The 21,258-nt window shown below is 36.2% G+C and overlaps 1 protein-coding gene across 2 annotated transcripts in view; it reads right to left on the reverse strand.

Annotated features, from left to right (window-relative positions):
* Positions 1 to 434: 434 nt before the first annotated feature.
* The window catches only part of LOC119067946 (tolloid-like protein 1), a 28,285-nt gene continuing 7,461 nt past the window's right edge, over positions 435 to 21,258 (reverse strand). The window contains exons 2-17 of one of the 2 annotated variants that reach the window (XM_037171265.1): positions 9,626 to 9,858; positions 8,400 to 8,869; positions 7,998 to 8,324; positions 7,585 to 7,782; positions 7,248 to 7,342; positions 6,874 to 7,188; positions 6,667 to 6,812; positions 6,364 to 6,565; positions 3,860 to 4,121; positions 3,589 to 3,794; positions 3,164 to 3,520; positions 2,794 to 3,080; positions 2,552 to 2,732; positions 2,334 to 2,488; positions 1,179 to 1,277; positions 435 to 1,109 (exon numbers count right to left, since the gene is read on the reverse strand). In XM_037171265.1, the coding sequence (XP_037027160.1) occupies positions 789 to 1,109; positions 1,179 to 1,277; positions 2,334 to 2,488; positions 2,552 to 2,732; positions 2,794 to 3,080; positions 3,164 to 3,520; positions 3,589 to 3,794; positions 3,860 to 4,121; positions 6,364 to 6,565; positions 6,667 to 6,812; positions 6,874 to 7,188; positions 7,248 to 7,342; positions 7,585 to 7,782; positions 7,998 to 8,324; positions 8,400 to 8,869; positions 9,626 to 9,858 (3,854 nt within the window). In that variant the 3' untranslated portion in view covers positions 435 to 788. Of the gene's footprint in view, positions 1,110 to 1,178; positions 1,278 to 2,333; positions 2,489 to 2,551; positions 2,733 to 2,793; positions 3,081 to 3,163; positions 3,521 to 3,588; positions 3,795 to 3,859; positions 4,122 to 6,363; positions 6,566 to 6,666; positions 6,813 to 6,873; positions 7,189 to 7,247; positions 7,343 to 7,584; positions 7,819 to 7,997; positions 8,325 to 8,399; positions 8,870 to 9,625; positions 9,859 to 21,258 lie in introns of both variants that reach the window. The other variant, XM_037171264.1, reaches the window with a different exon arrangement.

A 21,258-nucleotide genomic window follows, 5' to 3' on the forward strand; every position in this document is an offset into this window, starting at 1 on the left:
GGCTTTAACCGAACCTGAATTAGTTAGACCCGTTTCAGGTAACCCGAAATTGTTCCACCAGGAATCACAAATTGTTGCGAAAAGTTTCGGGCTCCAGTCCGACCGTTCCAAGCATTAATTGCCTAAAGTCAAGTCCGATCCTGTAAATTATTGACCATCGCATTCCTCACTGCAGACACTACACATTTAGCTATACTCAAGTTTCCCAGTTCATTAATTGAAACGGTTCTGTGTTGATGATGGTTGACAAGATCAAACGAAAATTTTCATTCGAATGTGTTCATGATGAGTAAAGGATCCAAAACAATTTGAAAAATTTATAAATAGATGAACCTAGTATAATCCTCTCATTGATGGTCTAAACTCAGATCAGAGCGCACCCGTTCTCGAACTGTATGAAACTAAAAGACGTTCGTTTCGTGTTTGATTTTTTCTCGATATTTTTGCATAGTCATTTCAATTAGATGATCGTCCACTTTCGTCTATTATTCAGTTCAAAATAAATTAAATGACAATAATTTTAATGACTAAAAGTAATTGATCTAACATTTTCAGAGAGTTCATTAATAAAGAAAAAATGGTAAAAGCTAAGTAAATTAAATTGCCACTCGGAAAATGACTAATTTGTTCAGTGTTGATGGAAAATGAGATGATTCGACAATGTTTAGAAAATTTTGAATAAAATTCGACATTTAAGACAGACACACTCACTGACACTATACACACTGTCACGTACACCATTTTTAAGTAACATTAAAAAAAAATCTTTTTGATCGACTGCGGCTGAATTAATCAAATTGTTCGGCTGATAATTTATTGTCGGGCTGTTGTTGATCTTCTTTCTTGTACTTGACTTTATTGTAATTATCGTACTCATTATAATCGTCCTCGTCTTCGTCATTATCCGTGTCCAATTTGGCCACATATATGCTCTTCAAGTAACCGGGAAACGGTGTCACCATTTCCGAATCCTCTGAATTCATTTCTTCACTTCCTTCGAATGGATCGACCGAAACGTATGACGCTGAAAATCCCTTGAATACCATTGTGCCATCGGTACGGAATCGAACCAGTAGAGCTTCGTTGATGGATATTATATCGGGTGGTTTCTTATTGTCAACAATTTGTGAATTCAAACAATTAGTTTTTGCCGAAATTAACCGTTAAAAATAACTTACAGTGTTGCCACAATATCGTCCGTATAAGGGGCCACTGTAGTCGTCCAGTCCACTAAACACTTCTACATAGTCATACGAGCATGTTTTCTCATCTTCTATCTACAAATAGATCAAACGAGTAGGGAATGTAGCAGACACTTTGACGTTAGCCCCGTACGAACCCTTATACATATTACCTACACAGCCCTATTGTGCCTGTAACCCCACTGAAAAAGTTTCACGGCGTTAGAATAGCTGCCTCAGTCTAGGGACCCAATTCATTTTTTTTAAATTACTGTTCGCTCCTTCAATAAAACAAATATTACAAAAATCGGCTAAAGCTTCTGTATGCAAAAAAAACACTCAGGAGCGAGTAAAGACCTTATAGTCCAAGGCCCCAAAATTTTAACAAAATTCCATTTGTGGGGTGTAGCGGAGAGCGCGTCCGTATCTTTGATACACGTGCACCCTGGGTAACGCCAAATGCTCTCCAACCGCAAAATGGGAACTACTGGTGTCAGTATTACTGACGAAAAAGTCGGTTCTGCTTCTAAACCGAGCAGTCCCGGCCCATTCCACGAAGTTCCCTCGGGGCGTTGCAACCCCGCGGAATTTGATGCAAGTCGATCGGAGCTGGGAGTTCATGATTCCATCCGAAGTGGTCATACCAACCACGTACCCTACCCGAGGGTTTGTATCAATACCACGGGAGCTGGAAGCCCCCCGAGAACCAGAGAAACTCTCGGTATCGGGCCCAGCGATGGTTGAGGAGCCTATCCTTGGCTGAAACGTGGTGGCTGTCGGTTCAATTGCGCTTTATGCGCTGGGGTACTGCTCCCGGGGAAAGTGCAGTAAGGGTTGCGATGGGCTCTGGCCTCACCTTTGGTAATGTTGGTGCATGAACACCGGCATAAAAAGGTAGTTCTACCCGCTGATTGAGCGGTAATCTCGATCAAATCCTTTTTGGAAAGGAAGAGCTGTTAAGCTTATGGCAGGTAAGCTCTCTAATCTAAAGATATGTTATTCTGGTAAAAACCTCTCAAATAAAAGTGAAAACAGCAAAATCCCTTGTCTTACATTACTTCGTACGGGGCTCAAAATTTTGTGTTAAATTTCACTTGAATAAAATGAAATAATAATCCATAGAAAACAAGTAAACGCGAACCAAGACCTTACATCAAATGTTAGGAACGTCAATTGAACGTTTCGTCCCGGCTCGGCCTCGATAGCCCAATCACAATCGGCATTATTATCGTAATCGAATCCTCCAAATTTAGCATGGGAATAGAAATGTTTCACTCGAGATGTTGCAGTCAAATGTCCACCACAGGCTAAAGACAAAGCCAATAAATAATTCTGTAACAACAAACACACCAAAAAAAAAAGTATTTTACCCGTCGAGTGTGTAGCAGCAAATCCTCCTCTTTGAACGCTCACATCAGACTTGAAAACCATAAACATTTCGTTGCTGGAAGCCGATATCGGATGTGGCAATTTGTAACCGCAAAATCGTCCCAACGTGAAGCTATCGGGTGAATCTCCATTGTAAATTGCGATGTGATCGTAGGCACATTCCTACACATTAACACACATATTGAATAGAGGAAACGGCTTCAATCACAAAATTTATTTCTACCTGATGCGGTTCCATTTCGAATACGGTGAACGTAAGTCTAATTCGATGGCCAGGAGTCGTGCTAAAGTGCCATATGCAATCCTTTTTCGGTGGATAATAATCGGGATAATTTGGACTGTAAATCTGACCGTGCGGAGCAGTAATTTCGTATTTACAACCACCTTCCTTGCAGTCCAATTCGTTATCGTGCAAAACATAGCCATTGTGACATGAACAAATGTAAGATCCTACGGTGTTTTTGCATTCGTGCATACATCCACCATTGTTTACGGCACATTCATCAATATCTGCAGACACGATTTGTAAGAGGATTACAGATCGTGTGAAATTTAAAGCGCGACATAGATTCCCTCCCAGATTATTTCCATACCTGTGAAAAATACAGCCGCAAATCCACTTTTTTGAATGGTATTATCCGACCGGAATTCAATTCTCATGGCATTGCCTTCAGATGTGACCAATGGTAACGATCGAGATCCACAAAAGACACCATGCTTTTTGACGTTGTCTTCATCCAGTTTCGAGTAAATACTTAGCGAGTCGTAGTCACATTCTTGTTGATGGTAGTTGTTTCCTTCCAGATCGAAGTGGGTGAAATTGATGGTAATGCGATATTGTTCGGGAGCGATTATTTCCCAAACACATTCCTTGGACATTGGATAAATATCAGGAAATGAGGGTGACGTTATTGTCCCATTTAGCGCTTCAATTATACCACCACAAGCGTCTAGTTTAAAAAAAACGTTTTGTGATCATCTGTATAATGAAGCATTACACACAGTTAATGCAACTTACTTTCGCAAGTTTTCTTGTCGCTATGAAGTTCATATCCGATGAAGCAGGAGCACTGATAACCGCCAAGAGTATTTATACACTCATGTTCACAACCATGATCCTGTAGTTCACATTCATCGAGCTCTTTGATAAAAGATGCTGAAAATCCGGCCTTCTGAACCGAGCCATCCGAAACGAATTTCACAAACATTTTGTTCGTGGTCGACCTTTACAAAAATTCAAAAATTTAAGTTTCAAACTCAAACAAAACAAAAACAATTGATGACTCTACCGCATATCCGGTGGTATTTTGTAGCCACAGAAAACTCCTATTAATCTGGAATCGGCGCTGTCGCCGTCTCGTACCTCAACGTAATCATACACACAATTATCGTGATTTTCAACTTCGAATGATTGGAACTTCAGAGCAACCTGATACTCTTCCTGCACGGTGATTCGCCAAATACATTCTCTATTGGGCAGATAGTCGAGCGGATAGTTCGGAGAGTCAAGTCGACCTCCGCTGTCTAGATTAAGTTCACCACCGCAGACAGCTGAACGTGAAGAATAAAATAGTTTATGGTTGTAAATTTGTGTTTTCTGGTTTTTAAATGATCATGTGATTCTACTCTGCATTCATAACTAATCTTTGGGTGTCAAAATTCATAAACAGACGTAATGTTGGTTGTGTGAATAGTAGGTTACATAATGTAACTTACATTGGATGCTGCGAAAGTAATTCATTAGATGCACGGTGGGGTTGAACAAAACTTAAATAGAGTCGCAGCATCACCTCTGATTTTTTTCATGTTCTGGTTGAGGGACTTGAGTACTACACGAAACTGTATTTAAAACTGCCGACTGCAGATGCACGTAATCATTGTAAAAAATGTTCCAAATAACTCAAAACCACTTATTTATGAAGAATGGATAACAATACCACTCATCCTAAAGAAACGGGCACCTGAAGGTGGATGACAAATTGAACATTTCGTCGTAGAGTGACCTTGCTACAAACAAAATGTCGTAATAGATACTTGTTGTGAGGCTGGTATGGCAAGTTTGGTATCGTTGTAAAGCTAAGACTGCAGGCATATCAGGCATTATTGTTTTGTTAAAAGAAGGGTCTACCGATGTATTACAGATGAGTTGAAGTTTCGTCGAGGATGGTGAAAATAAACTTTTTCAAATATTGCACAATTCAGACAAATTTTGTAAACTTCATTCTCGGCGTTTAATAGAGCATGGAATCCTCTACCAATATCGCCATTCAAAGAGTTTCAGACTTTTTTCGTCTTGGACATTTAACCATTCAAAAATGTCGAAATTTCAACTTTAGCTGGCTGTAGCTACTTGGCCAGGTTGTCGAGTGAAGTAAATTTGACACGAATTAATTTAGAATTGACTCGTGACTCGTGGGTCCCGCACGGCCACGTATGCCGGTTCTCCGAAACGTCCGGACAGATCCGGAAACTGAAAACAGTTTCGTGAAGTCCCTCAACCAGAATATGAAAAAAATCAGAGGTGGTGTCGCGACTCTATTTAAGTTTTGTTCAACCCCACCGTGTATGAGGTGATAAAAGCAAACTCAGAAGTTGTGATGCTGGGTTACCACTGCCTCTCCCGTTCTTGTCTTTCGAATCTAAGTCTTGGAGTTCATATTTAGAATAACATAAATGTTTGCCTAATCCTACAGGAAGGATGTAAACAAGATTCAGGTATTGGGATAATTTTTTTCCGACCTAACTTTGTATGAACTTTGTATTCTGTTCCATGAATGAGTTTCGTGTCGATCTATTTTTAGCCAATTAAATCCTTGTCTCATCTTATTTCTAAAATCCTTCGGATTGTATCTTGTCACTTTAAGGCACTAGTGTGAAAGTTACTATTTAAAAAAAAAAACTTTTTTTTTCCTTTATTGCTGTTAATAATACGATTAATAATGTTGAAGCTAATTATAGTTTAGAACTAATAACACAAATTATTTAAAATTAAGGATTAATATGTATTACAATAAAACTATAAAAGAAATCAGTCAATTTGCAGTGTATTTCAGCTATTGATACTAATCCGTGGGGAAGAGTCAATGAAAACAGGATCACTGATTTTATGAAAGTTTTTCGCTTATGCTTTTTCGAAACTAAAGTGTGACTACGGCAGGTGCAAAAAGATGGTTGCATATCAAGAGTAGTGAGAGGTAAACCAGACGATTACTTTGTTCATCTTTCTACAGTTTCACCCTAAATTTATTTATTTTTTTTCATATCAAATTCCCTTTAACGATTAGTATCCTTATCTGAAACAGTCTTTCATTTAACTAGCTCGATGTCCTAAAGCCTTTGCCTTCATGTATTGTGGTCACAGAATTCATCCTTTTCAATACTGAAACGAGGAGTAGTTAAAAAGATGGTTAGTTGAATGTGAAAGACATTCGGTTGTTGCAATCTCATGTCACCACTTTTCTTTGGCATTTGTACATACATTTGTAAGCCAAACATTCTTCAAACATTAAAAATGACGAAACTGGAACTTTTAAAATTACAATTCGAACAACATACTCGAGAAAGTGCGGTTTTGTAAAGGGGACAAATACTGTGACCAACACATAAATTCTTTGAATTGAATATACAAAAGACAAAGAATTGTTAGGAATCGATAATTTTGCTTATGACTTGGAAAATGTAAAGAGAAAAGGATTGTACAGGGAAGGTAGCGAATTTTCTATCGAATTTGATATAGGAACGTTTCCAGCAAATGGTGACATAAGTAAAAGTGACTCAGTTCAAGCGTACGTACCTTCGTAATGTGCTGCGAATCCTCGATGACCTTCTTGACGATGCGTTGTTGTCAGTGTAACCAACATTCGACTACCTGTAGATTTAATCAGCTCGGAAATTTTTCCAGATCCACAATAGCGACCCAGCACTGGTGACTTGTGCCAGTAACCATCTCGTATTTCCAAATAGTCCGTTCGACAGTTGTTGGATTTGAAAATATCCTTTGAACGGAGAGGATGAAAACATAAAAGTTTTTCAAATAATTGGACGATCAAGTAGAAGTGAGCCTTCAAATACTAAGGAAAACAAATTGATGACTCACCAAATCCGTTATGTTCAGGATAATCTTTTCACCGTGAGTGGCCGTTATACGCCATTCACAAGCTTCAGGCTCTTGTGACGGTGCTGACAAATGATAATTCGGCGAAGTGAAACTAGCCGAATTGTCTTGGAACGTTTTGCCACATTCTAAAATGAAATGGCCGATTACAAATCGTCGGTCTCTTCAAAAAATGAAATGAAATCCTACTCGGACATTTGTAGAGTAGATTGGCCTGTGCTATATCCCCTTCGCTCAATCTCAACCTCTGTCCGATCTCTGGCCGTTTTTTTCCTTTCACATCAACCGGAAGAATTGTATCCAAATATGTTCCCTTGGAAAATGTATTCCGTGCATAATGCATAATCGAATCGTAATCGTATGGAAGCCCGAGCGAATTGACATCGTCTGAGGTAAGTTTATTGAAATTGTACTCCTGACCACCCATAATATTGTTGCGTTCGATAACAACGTGATTTTCGCGATCGGGACGAGTGTGTTCGTGCCAGAAACCGACCACATGGCCTGTGAATAATTTTGAGATGATACAATCTTAAGACATACAGGTCTCTAAGTTAGCATACCGAGCTCGTGCACCACGATTCCAAACTTATCACAGTTCTTCCCGATCGAAATAGCTTGTCCACCGTTGCCCCGTTTACCAACGAAGGAACAACATCTGTTAAAGTTTGTTTAAAAAAAAACAATGAATGAGCAAACTCCAGATCCTACTTGACGAAAGTTTAGGGGCCGTTCATAAATTACGTAACGCTAAGATCTCCATTGTCAAGACCCCCACTTCCATATGAGACGCAAAATCTACGAGACTTTTGATACAATTGTATCATGAAAGTCTTGGAACTTCTCCCCCTCTTGTGACCTTCACACCTAATATTTAGTACAAAGTGGCGCTATACTCACCCACAGGGTCGTATCGTGAACATGATAAAATTCGGATGATCTTCGGGAATGCGTTCGACAAACTTAATACACGTAAAGTTTTCCCAATGCCTCATGGCTTGTTTGAACAGTGCTTTATGTGCGCCACTAAAGTTTGCATCAATTTCGTACGGTATCACTCCATAGTCCCATATGCGTTCCTTTTTGGCTGTCGCAGCCCTTGTAATGCGGTGGTGATGTTGTAGTTCTTTTAATCTTCGTTTAAAAGTGATATACAACATGATCAGATTAGATGACATTTGATTAAGAAAACATTGGGTTTTTTGTTGGTTAATAAATGTTTAACGGGAACAACAAGCAAATAAAAAATTTGAAAGGAAATGGAATGACAATGATTTTATATTTCATGTTAACGATTTAGTATCACTTAGTACCTTTCGCTATCCGTTACACTTTCGATGGTCGGAATTTCCGTTGTCAGTTCAGTTAACAACGTTTCAACTGTTGATCGCTTCTTCGTTATAACATTCAAATCGATATCCGACAGCGGCGACAATTCTTCGGGCATATCGTTTACTAGCCAATCTTTAGCATTACCATCATGCGTCGGGTCTTTGTTCGGTTTTTGACTGGTTTCGAAAGTCATTACTTTTTGTTTAAAAAATTCGGAAGTTATCACAGGGCGATTCAATTCATGCTTCAATTTCTCGAAACGTTCTTGGTAATTGTCGGCTTTGGATTTTGGCTTTTTCGTGGATTTCCTGTGGTTTTTATAATTATTTCTGTTTAATTGTCGTAAAACTGTGAAAAGTCCTGTCGATTATCATGATAAGTACCTGCCTTGGCGTCTTCGTCGATGCCGTTTACGAATTACAGAATCCGACGTTAGCGTTTGAACATCATCCAATTTTCCACCATTACCGCCGGAATTGCTGAAGGTATTCGGAATGGTCGTCCGCACTGTTGGAGCAGTGGGGGTAGTAGTTGTTGTTGTCGTAGTCGCACGCTTTAAATTGATTATGTTGTCGCCAGAATCATCGATTATATCCTTTGTATCCGATTGGATTTTAGTGTGATCTATATGACGGAAGTGACTGGATGCGTTTTTCACATGTTTTTCGGATTCGGATAAATCACTTGATAGAGCAGTGGACGTTAAGTTATCTTTTTTATCATCAATTATTGTCGCATTCACATCCGAAGCATTTTCTTGGCTAATTAAATTGTCTTCGTCCGATTTGGGTAACACGTTATTTAAATGAGAATTACTGTTTGGGTTGTTTGGAGACGTTGCAGCATTTGTTTCCTTAAATGAATCATACCGTTCGGTATATGCATAAACCATGTTCATTCGGTCATTTTATCGAGGGCAACATTACTAACGGGCGGAATTTTAAGATCCATATTGAGGACATCCGACCGGAAGATTGGAAGACATAGTCGAATAACCAAAACATTTCGACAACTTTAAGGATATCCCATGGTTGAAACTTGAATCAAACCAATCTTTTTTCTATACTGAACTAAACCCTGGCATTAGTAGACTGATTCTTTTGTCACAAGCACTCTTCCGCTCAACGACGAGCAATTTTTCAAAAATTTCAAAATTTGGTACCTCTAAACGACATGATTTCAGAGAAGCTGATTTCGAAATTCCGAAATCCTTTTTATGTCGCTGCACCCTCCAGCGCAGTATAGTGTGAGACAATGGGTTGTTTGAGCATATCTTTCGAACTATCAGTCTGGTACAGCTTATATACAGTGCCGGACTGGCTCAAAAAAGCCCTTCGGGCGTTGTATGCAGAAATTTTTCAAAAAGCCCATCGTCGTCATTTATCCATACAAAAATCAAAAGGCCCTTCGGGAATCGCCCGAACACCCATAGGGCCAGGCCGGCACTGCTTATATAAGACTCAAAAAATAGTTCCAGTTTTCAAAGAATTTTTTGTATCTGTAGTTTGAGAGATATGGTAGTAATGTTCAGTAATGTTGCCCACGGTATGTCTATTACTTTAACGTGAAGACAAAAACAAACAAACAAAAAGAGGGAAAAACTACTTACGATCACTGCTGCATCATTTCTGTTTCTTTCATTCGAATCTGATATTGTGTTCGGTAGTTTTGTTTTCTTCCGTATAATGTCCGTTAAGCCTTCCTCTTCGACCTGAAGACCTTCATGATAAACTTCTTGTTTCATTCTTTCAAGCTCTTGTTGAAAAGACTTATTCAACTTTTCAGTATGCCATCCGGTTTCGTAATTTATGTTTGGTAATGCAATGTCACCCATAAATCCGTCTGTGTATACATGTAATAAAGGAGAAAAAAAATATAGTTTAATTGACTATTGCATTATGACATAAATGAAATAGTCGCATAATTAATTACATAACCCAAACCAACAGTAAGTTCTATGTTGGATTAAAGTAACAGACAATCGAAAACAGAGCTCTGTAAATGTTAGAAATATTGTATGTAGACGACTCATCCTCGCTTCAAAAAATCTACACGGAGCATAAATAGCGATTGAGGAATTGAATTAAAAAACAAATCTCCAGCTGATGTTGTAGTTAATTAACAGAAAATCGCTTGCGGCTTTGCACTATCAAACAATAGTTGAACTTTAAATTCAAGCGAATCAATTGCTTGTATGTAAATTAAAATGAAAAAAAAAGGATTCGGAGAATAAAATTTGTAACGAATGGAAATGTTCATGTATGCGTTGTCTGATACATAAAAATAAGACATTGCCGAGAGTAGTAATTATGTAGCTCATCCAGCGTAACAAATGTATCGATATTTATCTTGTTAATATTCGAAACAAATTACACTGGTCGTAGTCACTCAACATTCTCTTACAATCTCTTTTGTTAACGTCCTGAACTCGGGGCCAATATTGCCATTATTAACCGACATGTTAGGGTTGTCTTCAATCCCTATTGAAATATCATGATTGTTAAACAGCTTATTTCTCAACTCAGTGACGAAAGATAAAATTTTCGGTTTCTATTGAGAAAATCTTTGTACACAATTCGGTCATAAATGTTTCTACCGACAACGTGCCTAACTTTGACCGGGGAATATGCTCTGGTGTCAATAATCGTACATAGTTCTTTGTACCTCACGATTCGAAGAATTGATTTCATTCCCAAGAATCGTACAGTACAACGAACTATATACAATTTAAATGACTTCAGGATATCTTCTCCGGTCAAAGTAAAGCACATTGACGTTAGTGCGTATACATAATTATTAATTATACATATTTGCCCAATATTCCACTCCTGTATATAATAGTTATTTTCCTAACGCATGCTAAAATGTTTTTTTTAGCGAATGAAGGGTGTATCCAGCTCGAACCGGAGGCGAGTGCTGGAATCGAATTCGCTAAAAAAGCCTTTTATCATAAGTTAGGAACAACGTTTTTCCTAAGCGACGTAGGAAATGAGCGACGAAGTCGCGATATTTCAACAGTAGTTAAGAAACGTCTTGTTCCTAACTTGTGCGAATAGTGTTTTCACCCTCCGACCGATTGACAATTTTCATCATTGAGAAACATTTCGAATTATGTCGAACATGTTATATAAAAAGTTTTTTGTGATTTACAACTAAAATAATTGTCATGTTGGTACCAATAATAGATAAATGAGATTTTTTTGAAGAGTTTTGGCTATAGTGACAACACAAATTATTTGTCAGATTTTTTCGCACTTGTATCGAAATAAATGAAACTTTAACATTGATTGTATTTCCATCTTATTCTTACTAATTATTTACATCGCTCCGCTCGTATGGAAAATTTAGGGCTACTCCTTCAAAGTCGATTTTTGAAACACGATGCACAGTTTACAATCACTTCCCTAGTAAAAAACATAGCTAACGCCGACCCGTACGAAACACCTATTCGTATCAAAAGCATCACATTAAAGAAACTCTTCATTTCTCTTACTTCATTTTCTTCTCTGCTGAAAAAGTATTCTCCCTTTAAAATCACTTACATTATCCACTCTTTGCCTTGTTATCATATACAACTAAATTGCCGGAGGCAATATAGACAGCCCCGTACGAAGACAAATTTCATAAATTCCTATTTAAACAGCTATATACCGCTATATTTAACTATATTTCACTATAAATAAACATTTCACAGATAAATATATGCTATTATATAGCTTTATATGCCTGTATATAGCTCAATATAGCTGTATATAGGTATATATAGATGTCCGTATATGGAATCCCTGAAACCCCACACACATAACAAATTATTTCCATGTTAACAGAAACTCTCTAAGTATCATTTTTCCCAAGATATTTCTATTTTACTAAAATCCAATATGGCCGCCGGCAGCCATTTTGTTAGGAGACCGGAAATAGTACCGACGCTTTACATTCGTTAATACCTTTCAAACAAAAAAAAAATTCATGAAATTCGGTCAAAATTTACTCGAGATATTGTCAAAATACACCACGTTCACTGTACTTCCGAGTAGCCAGATAAGAGCTCACTCCAAGAGACCTAGCTCACGCTCCGGAGAACATAATTTCATAAAAAAAAATTTCCCTGATTGGTACGGTCAATACCTATCTAATAAAGCTAAAACAGACGAAATATGTTGAAATGTGGCCGACCTACAAGCAAAAACTGCTTGCCACCCTGTGTCTGTTCCACACCAAGGGGTCTAACTCACGAGTCGGTCATCCGATTTCCATAAACTTTTTTTTTTGTCGATCGGTATTGTAAATACCTTTTATATGACGTATCACTTACAAGTTTAAAGTTTAAATGTCCGGAGATATCTTCGAAAAACCGTAAAGCACTTATTGGGCCACAGCTCGGGAGGGGTCGATCCAAAATCACTCATCTTCGAACTTAGCCTGTCTTTTGACATTACCAAACGGAAAAAAAAAGAATTTTCAAAATCGGATGCGTTTTACTCAAGTTATCGTGCAGACAGACAGACGGACAGACGGACATTTTTTTTTCTCGCGGATTTGGCATCTCTAGACAACCACAATAGGTTTCCCCTTACTCAGGGAGTCCAATTCGACGTGTTACAAACGTATGCGTAAACCTATAAGACCCCAGTACTTCGTACGGGTCTAATAAAAGTCTCAAAGGTTCGAAAAGAGACGTCTCACGTCTCACAATACAAAGGACTTTTCGAACTTTTGAGACTTTTATTTTACTCGGGTTGATGGCATAAATAACTATTTTAGGATCTTTATAACTATCAACGACAATATTGAATGTTTTGCGAGTTTGGTGTAAAACACCTAGGGACTGTCCATAAATGACTTCTCTCTCCATGAAAGTGGACGTCATATCAGTGGTCTTAAGTCCGTGTTTCATTTTGCAATAAAACAAAAACAAATGAATTCTTGATTAAGTAAACGTCTAATAAACAATTCATACTACCCAGCTGGGTAGTATGAATTGTTTATTATTTTTCTGCCACAAATGGGAACAAAAACATCTGGTCGTATAGCAAATTATTCATTTGTTTGTAACATCACTCACTGCCAGAAATGGGCAAAAAGCTTAGCATCTCTCCTTTGAGGATGGATCTGAAGTTTCAGTACAAGCGAACAAGGCTAAATCTACCGATATTCTTGATTCCCTATTACAAAATCATCTAATCAACAGATTTATGTACATGACTTTGCTTTGATAAAGTTAACATTTTACTGATAAGTTCATCTCATCACAGCTTATTAGTGAAAAACAAACCGAATTGATTTCTATTTATATCTATTACACAGTAAATTTCAATAAAACTGTATTATGAATTAAAATGTGTGGATGTGCCTTGGTAACAATGTAGTATATTTATTTATGTGAATTATCGTACAGTCGAAGAAATTTAGTTTTCGGGTTTTCCAAAGGTATTAATCTTATTTAACCCACACTTTATCCCACAACAATGGAATCCACAAATTTAAATTTAGTTAACACAACGGTCACAATGACGGCGCTGCAGTCACGATTTCAAAATGTGATATAGGGTGGATAAACTAAATTTTGGTTTTGGTTACATTTTCTCTTGGTTTTTAATTATTACATCAGGCTTCTAAATTAAGAGTACCTTTATGCAATATAAACCGTTTGAGTTTGAAAAAAGATGTTTTGTATCAGTGAACGATATAGGAAAGCGTTCAGTACGTCTCAACATACAAAAGAACGTAAAATATAATTGTACAGTTAGCCACCCTACGTCCGTCATCGCTTCTATTGTCTTCAAAAACATATTGTGTGCTTGTCATGATATGTATCAGACGTTTGTTTATTTATGTGTCTCATCTAAAATGCTGGCCAGCAAAATTTTGATCATTAAATTCAACGGCAAAATTGATCTAAATGTTAAAGTAATTGTGAATAATAGTGAAGTTAATGTGGTTTTGTTTTCTCTTCATAAAGGAATTTGCATCAGTTCGATGTAAAGTGCGGAGCACCATTGGAAAAAAAACTTGTCGCTGAAGAATGATCAAAAAGTTGCTGGACGCAATAGCTTCAACTAATGCTTTGCAGGATATAGAATCGAAATTAGAGAAACACCAAGAGCCGTCCATTTGAAATCTTCATCATCATCATTTCAACTAAAGGTTTTTTTTTTAACGAAACGGAAGTTCGCTCGCAGATTCGGATCGGAACATCTCATTCGTTTTCGCTAAAGCTCGTAGCCGTCATTAATCATGATTCCCATGAAGAATCGCCAAAAATACAAAATTGGCAAGGGATGAAGAAACGCCGGCAAAAACAAAGAATGATAAATTTGTCTTTGTTGCGTTTCTTCACACTTTGGCGATTCTTCGTGGTGATTAAACAAATCCTTGGAAATTTATCCTTTTACGAAATTTATCTAAAAGGCGTTATTTGTTCGAAGCTAGTGAATCTACCCTTTTATAAAAGTTACGAAATGCTGCCTGGTTCGATCCTAAGGAAACTCTTATTTTACGTCAGGTAACGGCATCTTGTTCGATCCTAGGGAATTCATACTTTAACAAAAGATCCCGAGGACACTATCATTTTACGAAAGATAATGTAGAGACATTTCAAAAACGTATTTTTACACTTTGGCGTTTCCTCACACTCTGGCGATTTTTCTCTTCTTCTCTTCACACTATCGATTTTTCTTGGCAATTCATCATTATGAGGTTCCGAGCCTACGCTGAAATTGTAGCCTATATTTCTGTTCGAAATTTTTGATCGCTGATATCTTTTTACGAGAGCCCTTTTTGAAAAATGTACGACCACATTTTCGAGTAAAAATATGTCAGCTTTGAATAAAAAATAAAATTGTCTGTGAAAGTTCCATGTGCTTTGAGAAAACTGTACCGATGCCCCAAATTTCCATCAAAGGTACACTTTTCTCAAAGCACATGGAACTTTCACAGACAATTTTATTTTTTATTCAAAGCTGACATATTTTTACTCGAAAATGTGGTCGTACATTTTTCAAAAAGGGTTCTCGTAAAAAGATATCAGCGATCAAAAATTTCGAAACGCAGAAATGTAGGCTACAATTTCAGCGTAGGCTCGGAACCTGTTATGGTTGATTTGTTAAATCAACAAGAAAAATCGCCATAATGTGAAGAAAAACCAAGAAATATCGCCAAAGAGTAAAGAAACTCCAAGGATCATAGAGAATTGAAAATTTGTCTTTATGGCGTTTCTTCACACTTCTGAGACTTTTCTTGATGATTTAACAAATCAACTAAATATGATGAATTGTCAAGAAAAATCGCCAAAGTGTGAAGAAACTCCAAAATATGACAAATCGCCAAATAATACAATATTGTCGATTTGACTATAACTTTTATTTAGAAAAAGATTGTACGGGACAGCAATGAAAGTAAATAGATAGGTATGGCCAAACGTTCAAATTTGTTCTAGCTGGAGCACATACGGACTTGCATGGCGCCACCTCAAACAAACTCATTTCTAGTGCAAATTTCCACTAGAAATGAGTTAGTTTGAGGTGGCGCCATGCAAATCCGTATGTGCTCCGACTTGTATGGACTGGCCATACCTACTTATCTACTTTCATTGCGGGACAGTATGTACTGCATATCATATAATTCCTCTCTCTTGTGTTTATCTGTGTTCTACGAAGCCAAAATATAATTTCGGACTACAAGTAAACCGTCTCGACCAGTAGTTATTTTCCTAAGTTCCTAATGAGTGCAAAAAGGCTATTTCAACATTAGTTAGGAAAGCATAATTTTTATGTGAATGTTTCTGAGGTTTTCAATCTTAATATTTTCATGAAGTTACAAATAATCCACAGAAAATTTTATTATCCTAGAACGAGGTCGGAAATACATCAAATAAATCAAATAGAAAACAGACTTGGAAATTGTTATTTTGTCTAAAAGTTGATATTAAAATTCTTTGGAAATCGTAAATCGCATAATTGCATGAGCAGGCATCTCAGGATTATAAATCAGGAACTTTGAAGTTCGTCATACATTCATATTCTTATCTTATTCCTGACCAGATTCTGTTTTCATGATTGAGCTCAATCATGAGCTTCACTTATACAAAGAGTTGAATTGATTTCCTATGCCAAATTGTAATTTGGCGAAAAAGAATGTTCCGAATCTGCGTTTCGTTAAAAAAAAAAGCCTTTAGTTGAAATGATGATGATGAAGATTTCAAATGGACGGCTCTTGGTGTTTCTCTAATTTCGATTCTATATCCTGCAAAGCATTAGTTGAAGCTATTGCGTCCAGCAACTTTTTGATCATTCTTCAGCGACAAGTTTTTTTTCCAATGGTGCTCCGCACTTTACATCGAACTGATGCAAATTCCTTTATGAGGAGAAAACAAAACCACATTAACTTCACTATTATTCACAATTACTTTAACATTTAGATCAATTTTGCCGTTGAATTTAATGATCAAAATTTTGCTGGCCAGCATTTTAGATGAGACACATAAATAAACAAACGTCTGATAATTATCATGACAAGCACACAATATGTTTTTGAAGACAATAGAAGCGATGACGGACGTAGGGTGGCTAAATGTACAATTATATTTTACGTTCTTTTGTATGTTGAGACGTACTGAACGCTTTCCTATATCGTTCACTGATACAAAACATCTTTTTTCAAACTCAAACGGTTTATATTGCATAAAGGTACTCTTAATTTAGAAGCCTGATGTAATAATTAAAAACCAAGAGAAAATGTAACCAAAACCAAAATTTAGTTTATCCACCCTATATCACATTTTGAAATCGTGACTGCAGCGCCGTCATTGTGACCGTTGTGTTAACTAAATTTAAATTTGTGGATTCCATTGTTGTGGGATAAAGTGTGGGTTAAATAAGATTAATACCTTTGGAAAACCCGAAAACTAAATTTCTTCGACTGTAAACACACAACATAAATAAATATGAATTATCATCATCATCGCACTATATATATACTAATCGTGTTTACAAACATTCATCAAATACCACTAAAATTAATTTCTATGCTAGAATGGAGTTCGACTAGAATATAAGTAATGTTATACGTGCAGTAAACTATATTCTCATTATGTTCACTTGCATCGCACATAATGTCTACACATATGCTGAGCATGAGGTATCATTGATAATTTATTTTAGTGTACCTATAAATGCATAGCTCTCGAGGTTTACCAAATATTGGTTGAATTAAATCAAAACAATTGTGTTGTAGATTAAACCATAGATTTGAGTTCTTGATTAATGTATGGAATGTCGAATTGATAATTATTTGAGATTTAAGATAATTTAATGATGCGACTGTATGCATAGATATCTATCGGATAATGCAAAAGTGCTATGATTATCATACATATCCAGTACAATAGAATTATAGTTCGGTAAACTAGCAGGTACAATAATATATAAAAGGTAACCTACTATGGTAATGACGGCAAACGAAAGAAAAAAAAATAGTTTAGCATTACATTTAACGTAGTATAATCTCTATAAATAAAATAAGTTTAATGAATTCAAGTATTATCAAATGAAACCCCTATAAATGCAGACAACTATCACGTTAAGAACTACAGAAGGTTTTAGTGGTTTTTATAGCATATAGAAGAGGTATTATTCAACCTATATGCGAAAAAGGGAAACAACTGTTGGAACTATACATATTATTAGTTCGTTAGATTTTCCACATTTTAAATAAATCCAGTAGATCTACTACTGTCGTCATTGCAATACTATTTAAATTAAAACTCACTCTTTGCTGGTGAACGACTTTTATAAAGCAAAAAACGTTTTTATAGACACACAAGACACAACCCACTTGATCTAAGCTCGAAGTCTGGATATTATTTTCAGAATTTAAACAGTGGTCAGTGACCACTCGTAGCATAGAATATAACATGAAACATGTAAAATAAGTCGGGTGAACAGTTGCAGAGCCTCTCTTAAGCAAAGAAAATTAAGTGAAATTTAATGAAATTTGTAGTCTCGTTGTGAAATTCTAAGTAGCAATTTCCGCAGAATACCGCAAATTTTACCAAATTGGGTCCGTATCATTCCGTATCCGTATCATATTCTAATGCCAACAAACGCGAACGAGTTGTATGGGGAAACAAAATGTTTGCTACAAAAAAGGACATCTATTTTCAATGCACCTTCTCCCAAGTCCTTTCGTTAAAAGCACCACCCAAAACTCAGTGTTTTCACACGACCGCTAATTGTGCAAAGATTAAAATCGATTTCAAAGCGAAATTTTGGAATTTCTCTACGAAATACTAAATCAATTTTATTATTATTACCAGAGTTGCCCTAGTGTCTTTCAAATATTTATTTATTTATTCCTTTATGTCAGATTGCATTGATGACCATTTCGGAGTGAACAATGGATAAGTTTATTACGTAACTGGGTGCTCATTAATAATCTAGCTGTCACATAGCGCTGTGTGCTATTTAAGACATCTTCAATTTTATCTCTATACCTCATTCACGAATCACTTCGTTGATATTCATGTCTGGCACCAAACATAAATATTACCTAATTATATCTATCATCTCGAACAAACGAAATTAGATTTTTTTTTTCGTACTCACACAGTTCACTTAACAATGCAACTTCCATGATACACGGAAAGCATTAGAGCCCTTTAAAATACTCTGCGCGTTTCTTGAAACGAATTTAAAAAAAAAAAAGAAAGAGAAGAAGATGAAAACCCAAAGTGCATTCATAGAATTTAAGATGATGATGAATCTATTTGGGAACCGAAAAATTAAAAAAACACAAAACACAAAGGCGGATATTATAAATTGAGAAAATGTTTTTTGAATTTGAATTCACTGAAAATAGAACAATTAACGTTATTTAGAAAAAGGGTCTTCTTTTCATGTTAAAATTTTAATTATAACCGAGGGTATCATTCATGCAGACGACTGTTAAGTTAAATATAATTCGTAGAAATTATATTTTCGATTTAAAGTCGCGGAGGTCGGTCAAACGATGATACATATACTTTGTTGCTTTGAGCACAAAAATTGGGTAGACAAGGACTTCATAAGAAATATGATCACATCATTGAATTATAACAATTAATTGTGATAATTGATTGAATCATGCGAAGCGAATAGTAAGTGAAAGTATCCACATTTAAAATGAAACATTTTAAGTTCTTTGTTTAAGCTATTTCATCATTGATGTCGAAAGATGTAAGCCGCCTATTTTCAGACGACAAGCTACTAATTATACGCCAGTTTAGTCATAGTTGAAATATCTTTCTGTCCTTTCTTTTTAGTTTAGTCAACCCAAAAATTTCAGCACATTTAAGACATTTCGGGACCATACCTTGGCAATGTTTTTGAGTCACCTAAGACATACAAATTTAAAAATCGCCTGAAGTGCCAGAAAATCTTAAGAGCGCTCACCCCTTTGTAAATCTATAGCCTACATTTAGGCGGAAAAATATTCGTTTTTCGATGATTTCTCTGAACCAAATTTTTTTTTTCGAAAATGTTAAATCATTAAAGCATGCAAAAATGTGTTACCTTTCAAGCAAAAATTGGTTTGTGGATGATAACTTATCACACTTGGAGAAACCTTTGCAGATTGTGTAAATTTGTGTAATCTTCACAGGTTTCTCCAAGTGGGCCAAGTTATCACCCACAAACCAATTTTTCCTTTAAAAGTAACACATGTGTGCGTGCTTTAGTGGTTTTACATTTTCGAAAAAAGATTTTGGTTCAGAGAAATCATCGAAAAACGAATATTTTTCCGCCTAAATGTAGGCTCCAAATTTGCAAAGGGTCCATTACTCTTAAGGCAGCCTTGTACCTTGAACATATATGCTTCGATTATACTTCGAGTGTCATGGTGAGCTTGAAAAAAATTTTATTCGACCTCTCGTGGACATGAAAAGTTTCTTGTGGTTTTTGTAGAGGGCGGCACCACGAATAAGAATAACATAACAAGAAAATATTTCGATGGGAAAATTTTTAATTAGATCTTTTTTTCATTTTTTTGGAAGCTGCGGGAAGCTTTGAAGACTGTTCGGACTCCACTGGTGACTCGTTTGATCACAAAAATATAGTTGCTGTTTAGCCTGAGGTCTAAGCTTTACGGCGATACCAACAAACATCTTTTATGAAGCAAAGTCATACAACTAGGTCGCTGCAAATTTGAAAGGCCTTATCACATGTGGATGATTTCTATTTTGTCTCAAAAAGTATGTTTAGTTATTTTACATAATTTGGAAGTTAATTAAGGTCGGAAAATAAATTTGTATTTCATTCTGATATAATCTTTGTTGTTAGACCTGAACGGCCATCAATTTGTCTTCGTATAATGTCTCATTTTTTAGTGGAAACAACTAAAATGTTGCAGAGTTAGCTTAGAATGGCTATTGGAGAAGGTTTTTTTAATTTGTGACTTGAGATAGTGCAATTTGCTCATCGCTGCGATTTATAAAAAAACATATTTCGAGTCAAAAATCTTCTTTCGACTTTTATTAAAATATGTAAAATAACTAAACATACTTTTTGAGTAAAAATAGAAATCATCCACATGTGATAGAGCCTTTCAAATTCTCAGCGACCTAGTTTAATGACTTTGCTTCATAAAAGAAGTTTGTTGGTAGTCATTTATATCATGATTGGTAACGCTGTAAAACTTAGATCTCAGGCTAAACACCAACTATATTTTTGTGATCAAACGAGTCACCAGAGGAGTCCGAACAGTCTTCGAAGCTTCCCGCAGGTCCCAAAAAAATGAAAAATCGATCTCATTAAAAATTTTCCCATCGAAATATTCTCTTGTTATGTTATTCTTACTCGTGGTGCCGCCCTCTACAAAACCACTAAAAACATTTCATGTCCACGAGAGGTCGAATAAAAAAAATGTCAAGCTCACCGTGGTGTAATTCGGTTACATTAGTTATTTACATAGATGACTTGGATGATCTATGTCTTGGATGATCGTTTATAGGTAATTTCGTTCGAACAAAGTGCTACAAGCGAAAGTGCTTAAAATCAATCGTTCAAGACATCAAGACAATCGTTTCCATGCAAAGGGACAAAAACTAGAGAAAAAATCCAAAATTGACCGCATTTTTGTCCCCGAAGCACAAAATAGTTATTTGTTCAACGAGGAAAGAAAAGTTTTAAGTTGGATTTCGTTCGTATTTCCAGCGTATACCACAAGTCACACGAGGAATGCAATTTCCAACTTTTTTCTCGTTTTTCA

The sequence above is a fragment of the Bradysia coprophila genome, assembly GCF_014529535.1.
Source record: "Bradysia coprophila strain Holo2 chromosome X unlocalized genomic scaffold, BU_Bcop_v1 contig_130, whole genome shotgun sequence".
Classification (NCBI taxonomy): domain Eukaryota; kingdom Metazoa; phylum Arthropoda; class Insecta; order Diptera; family Sciaridae; genus Bradysia; species Bradysia coprophila.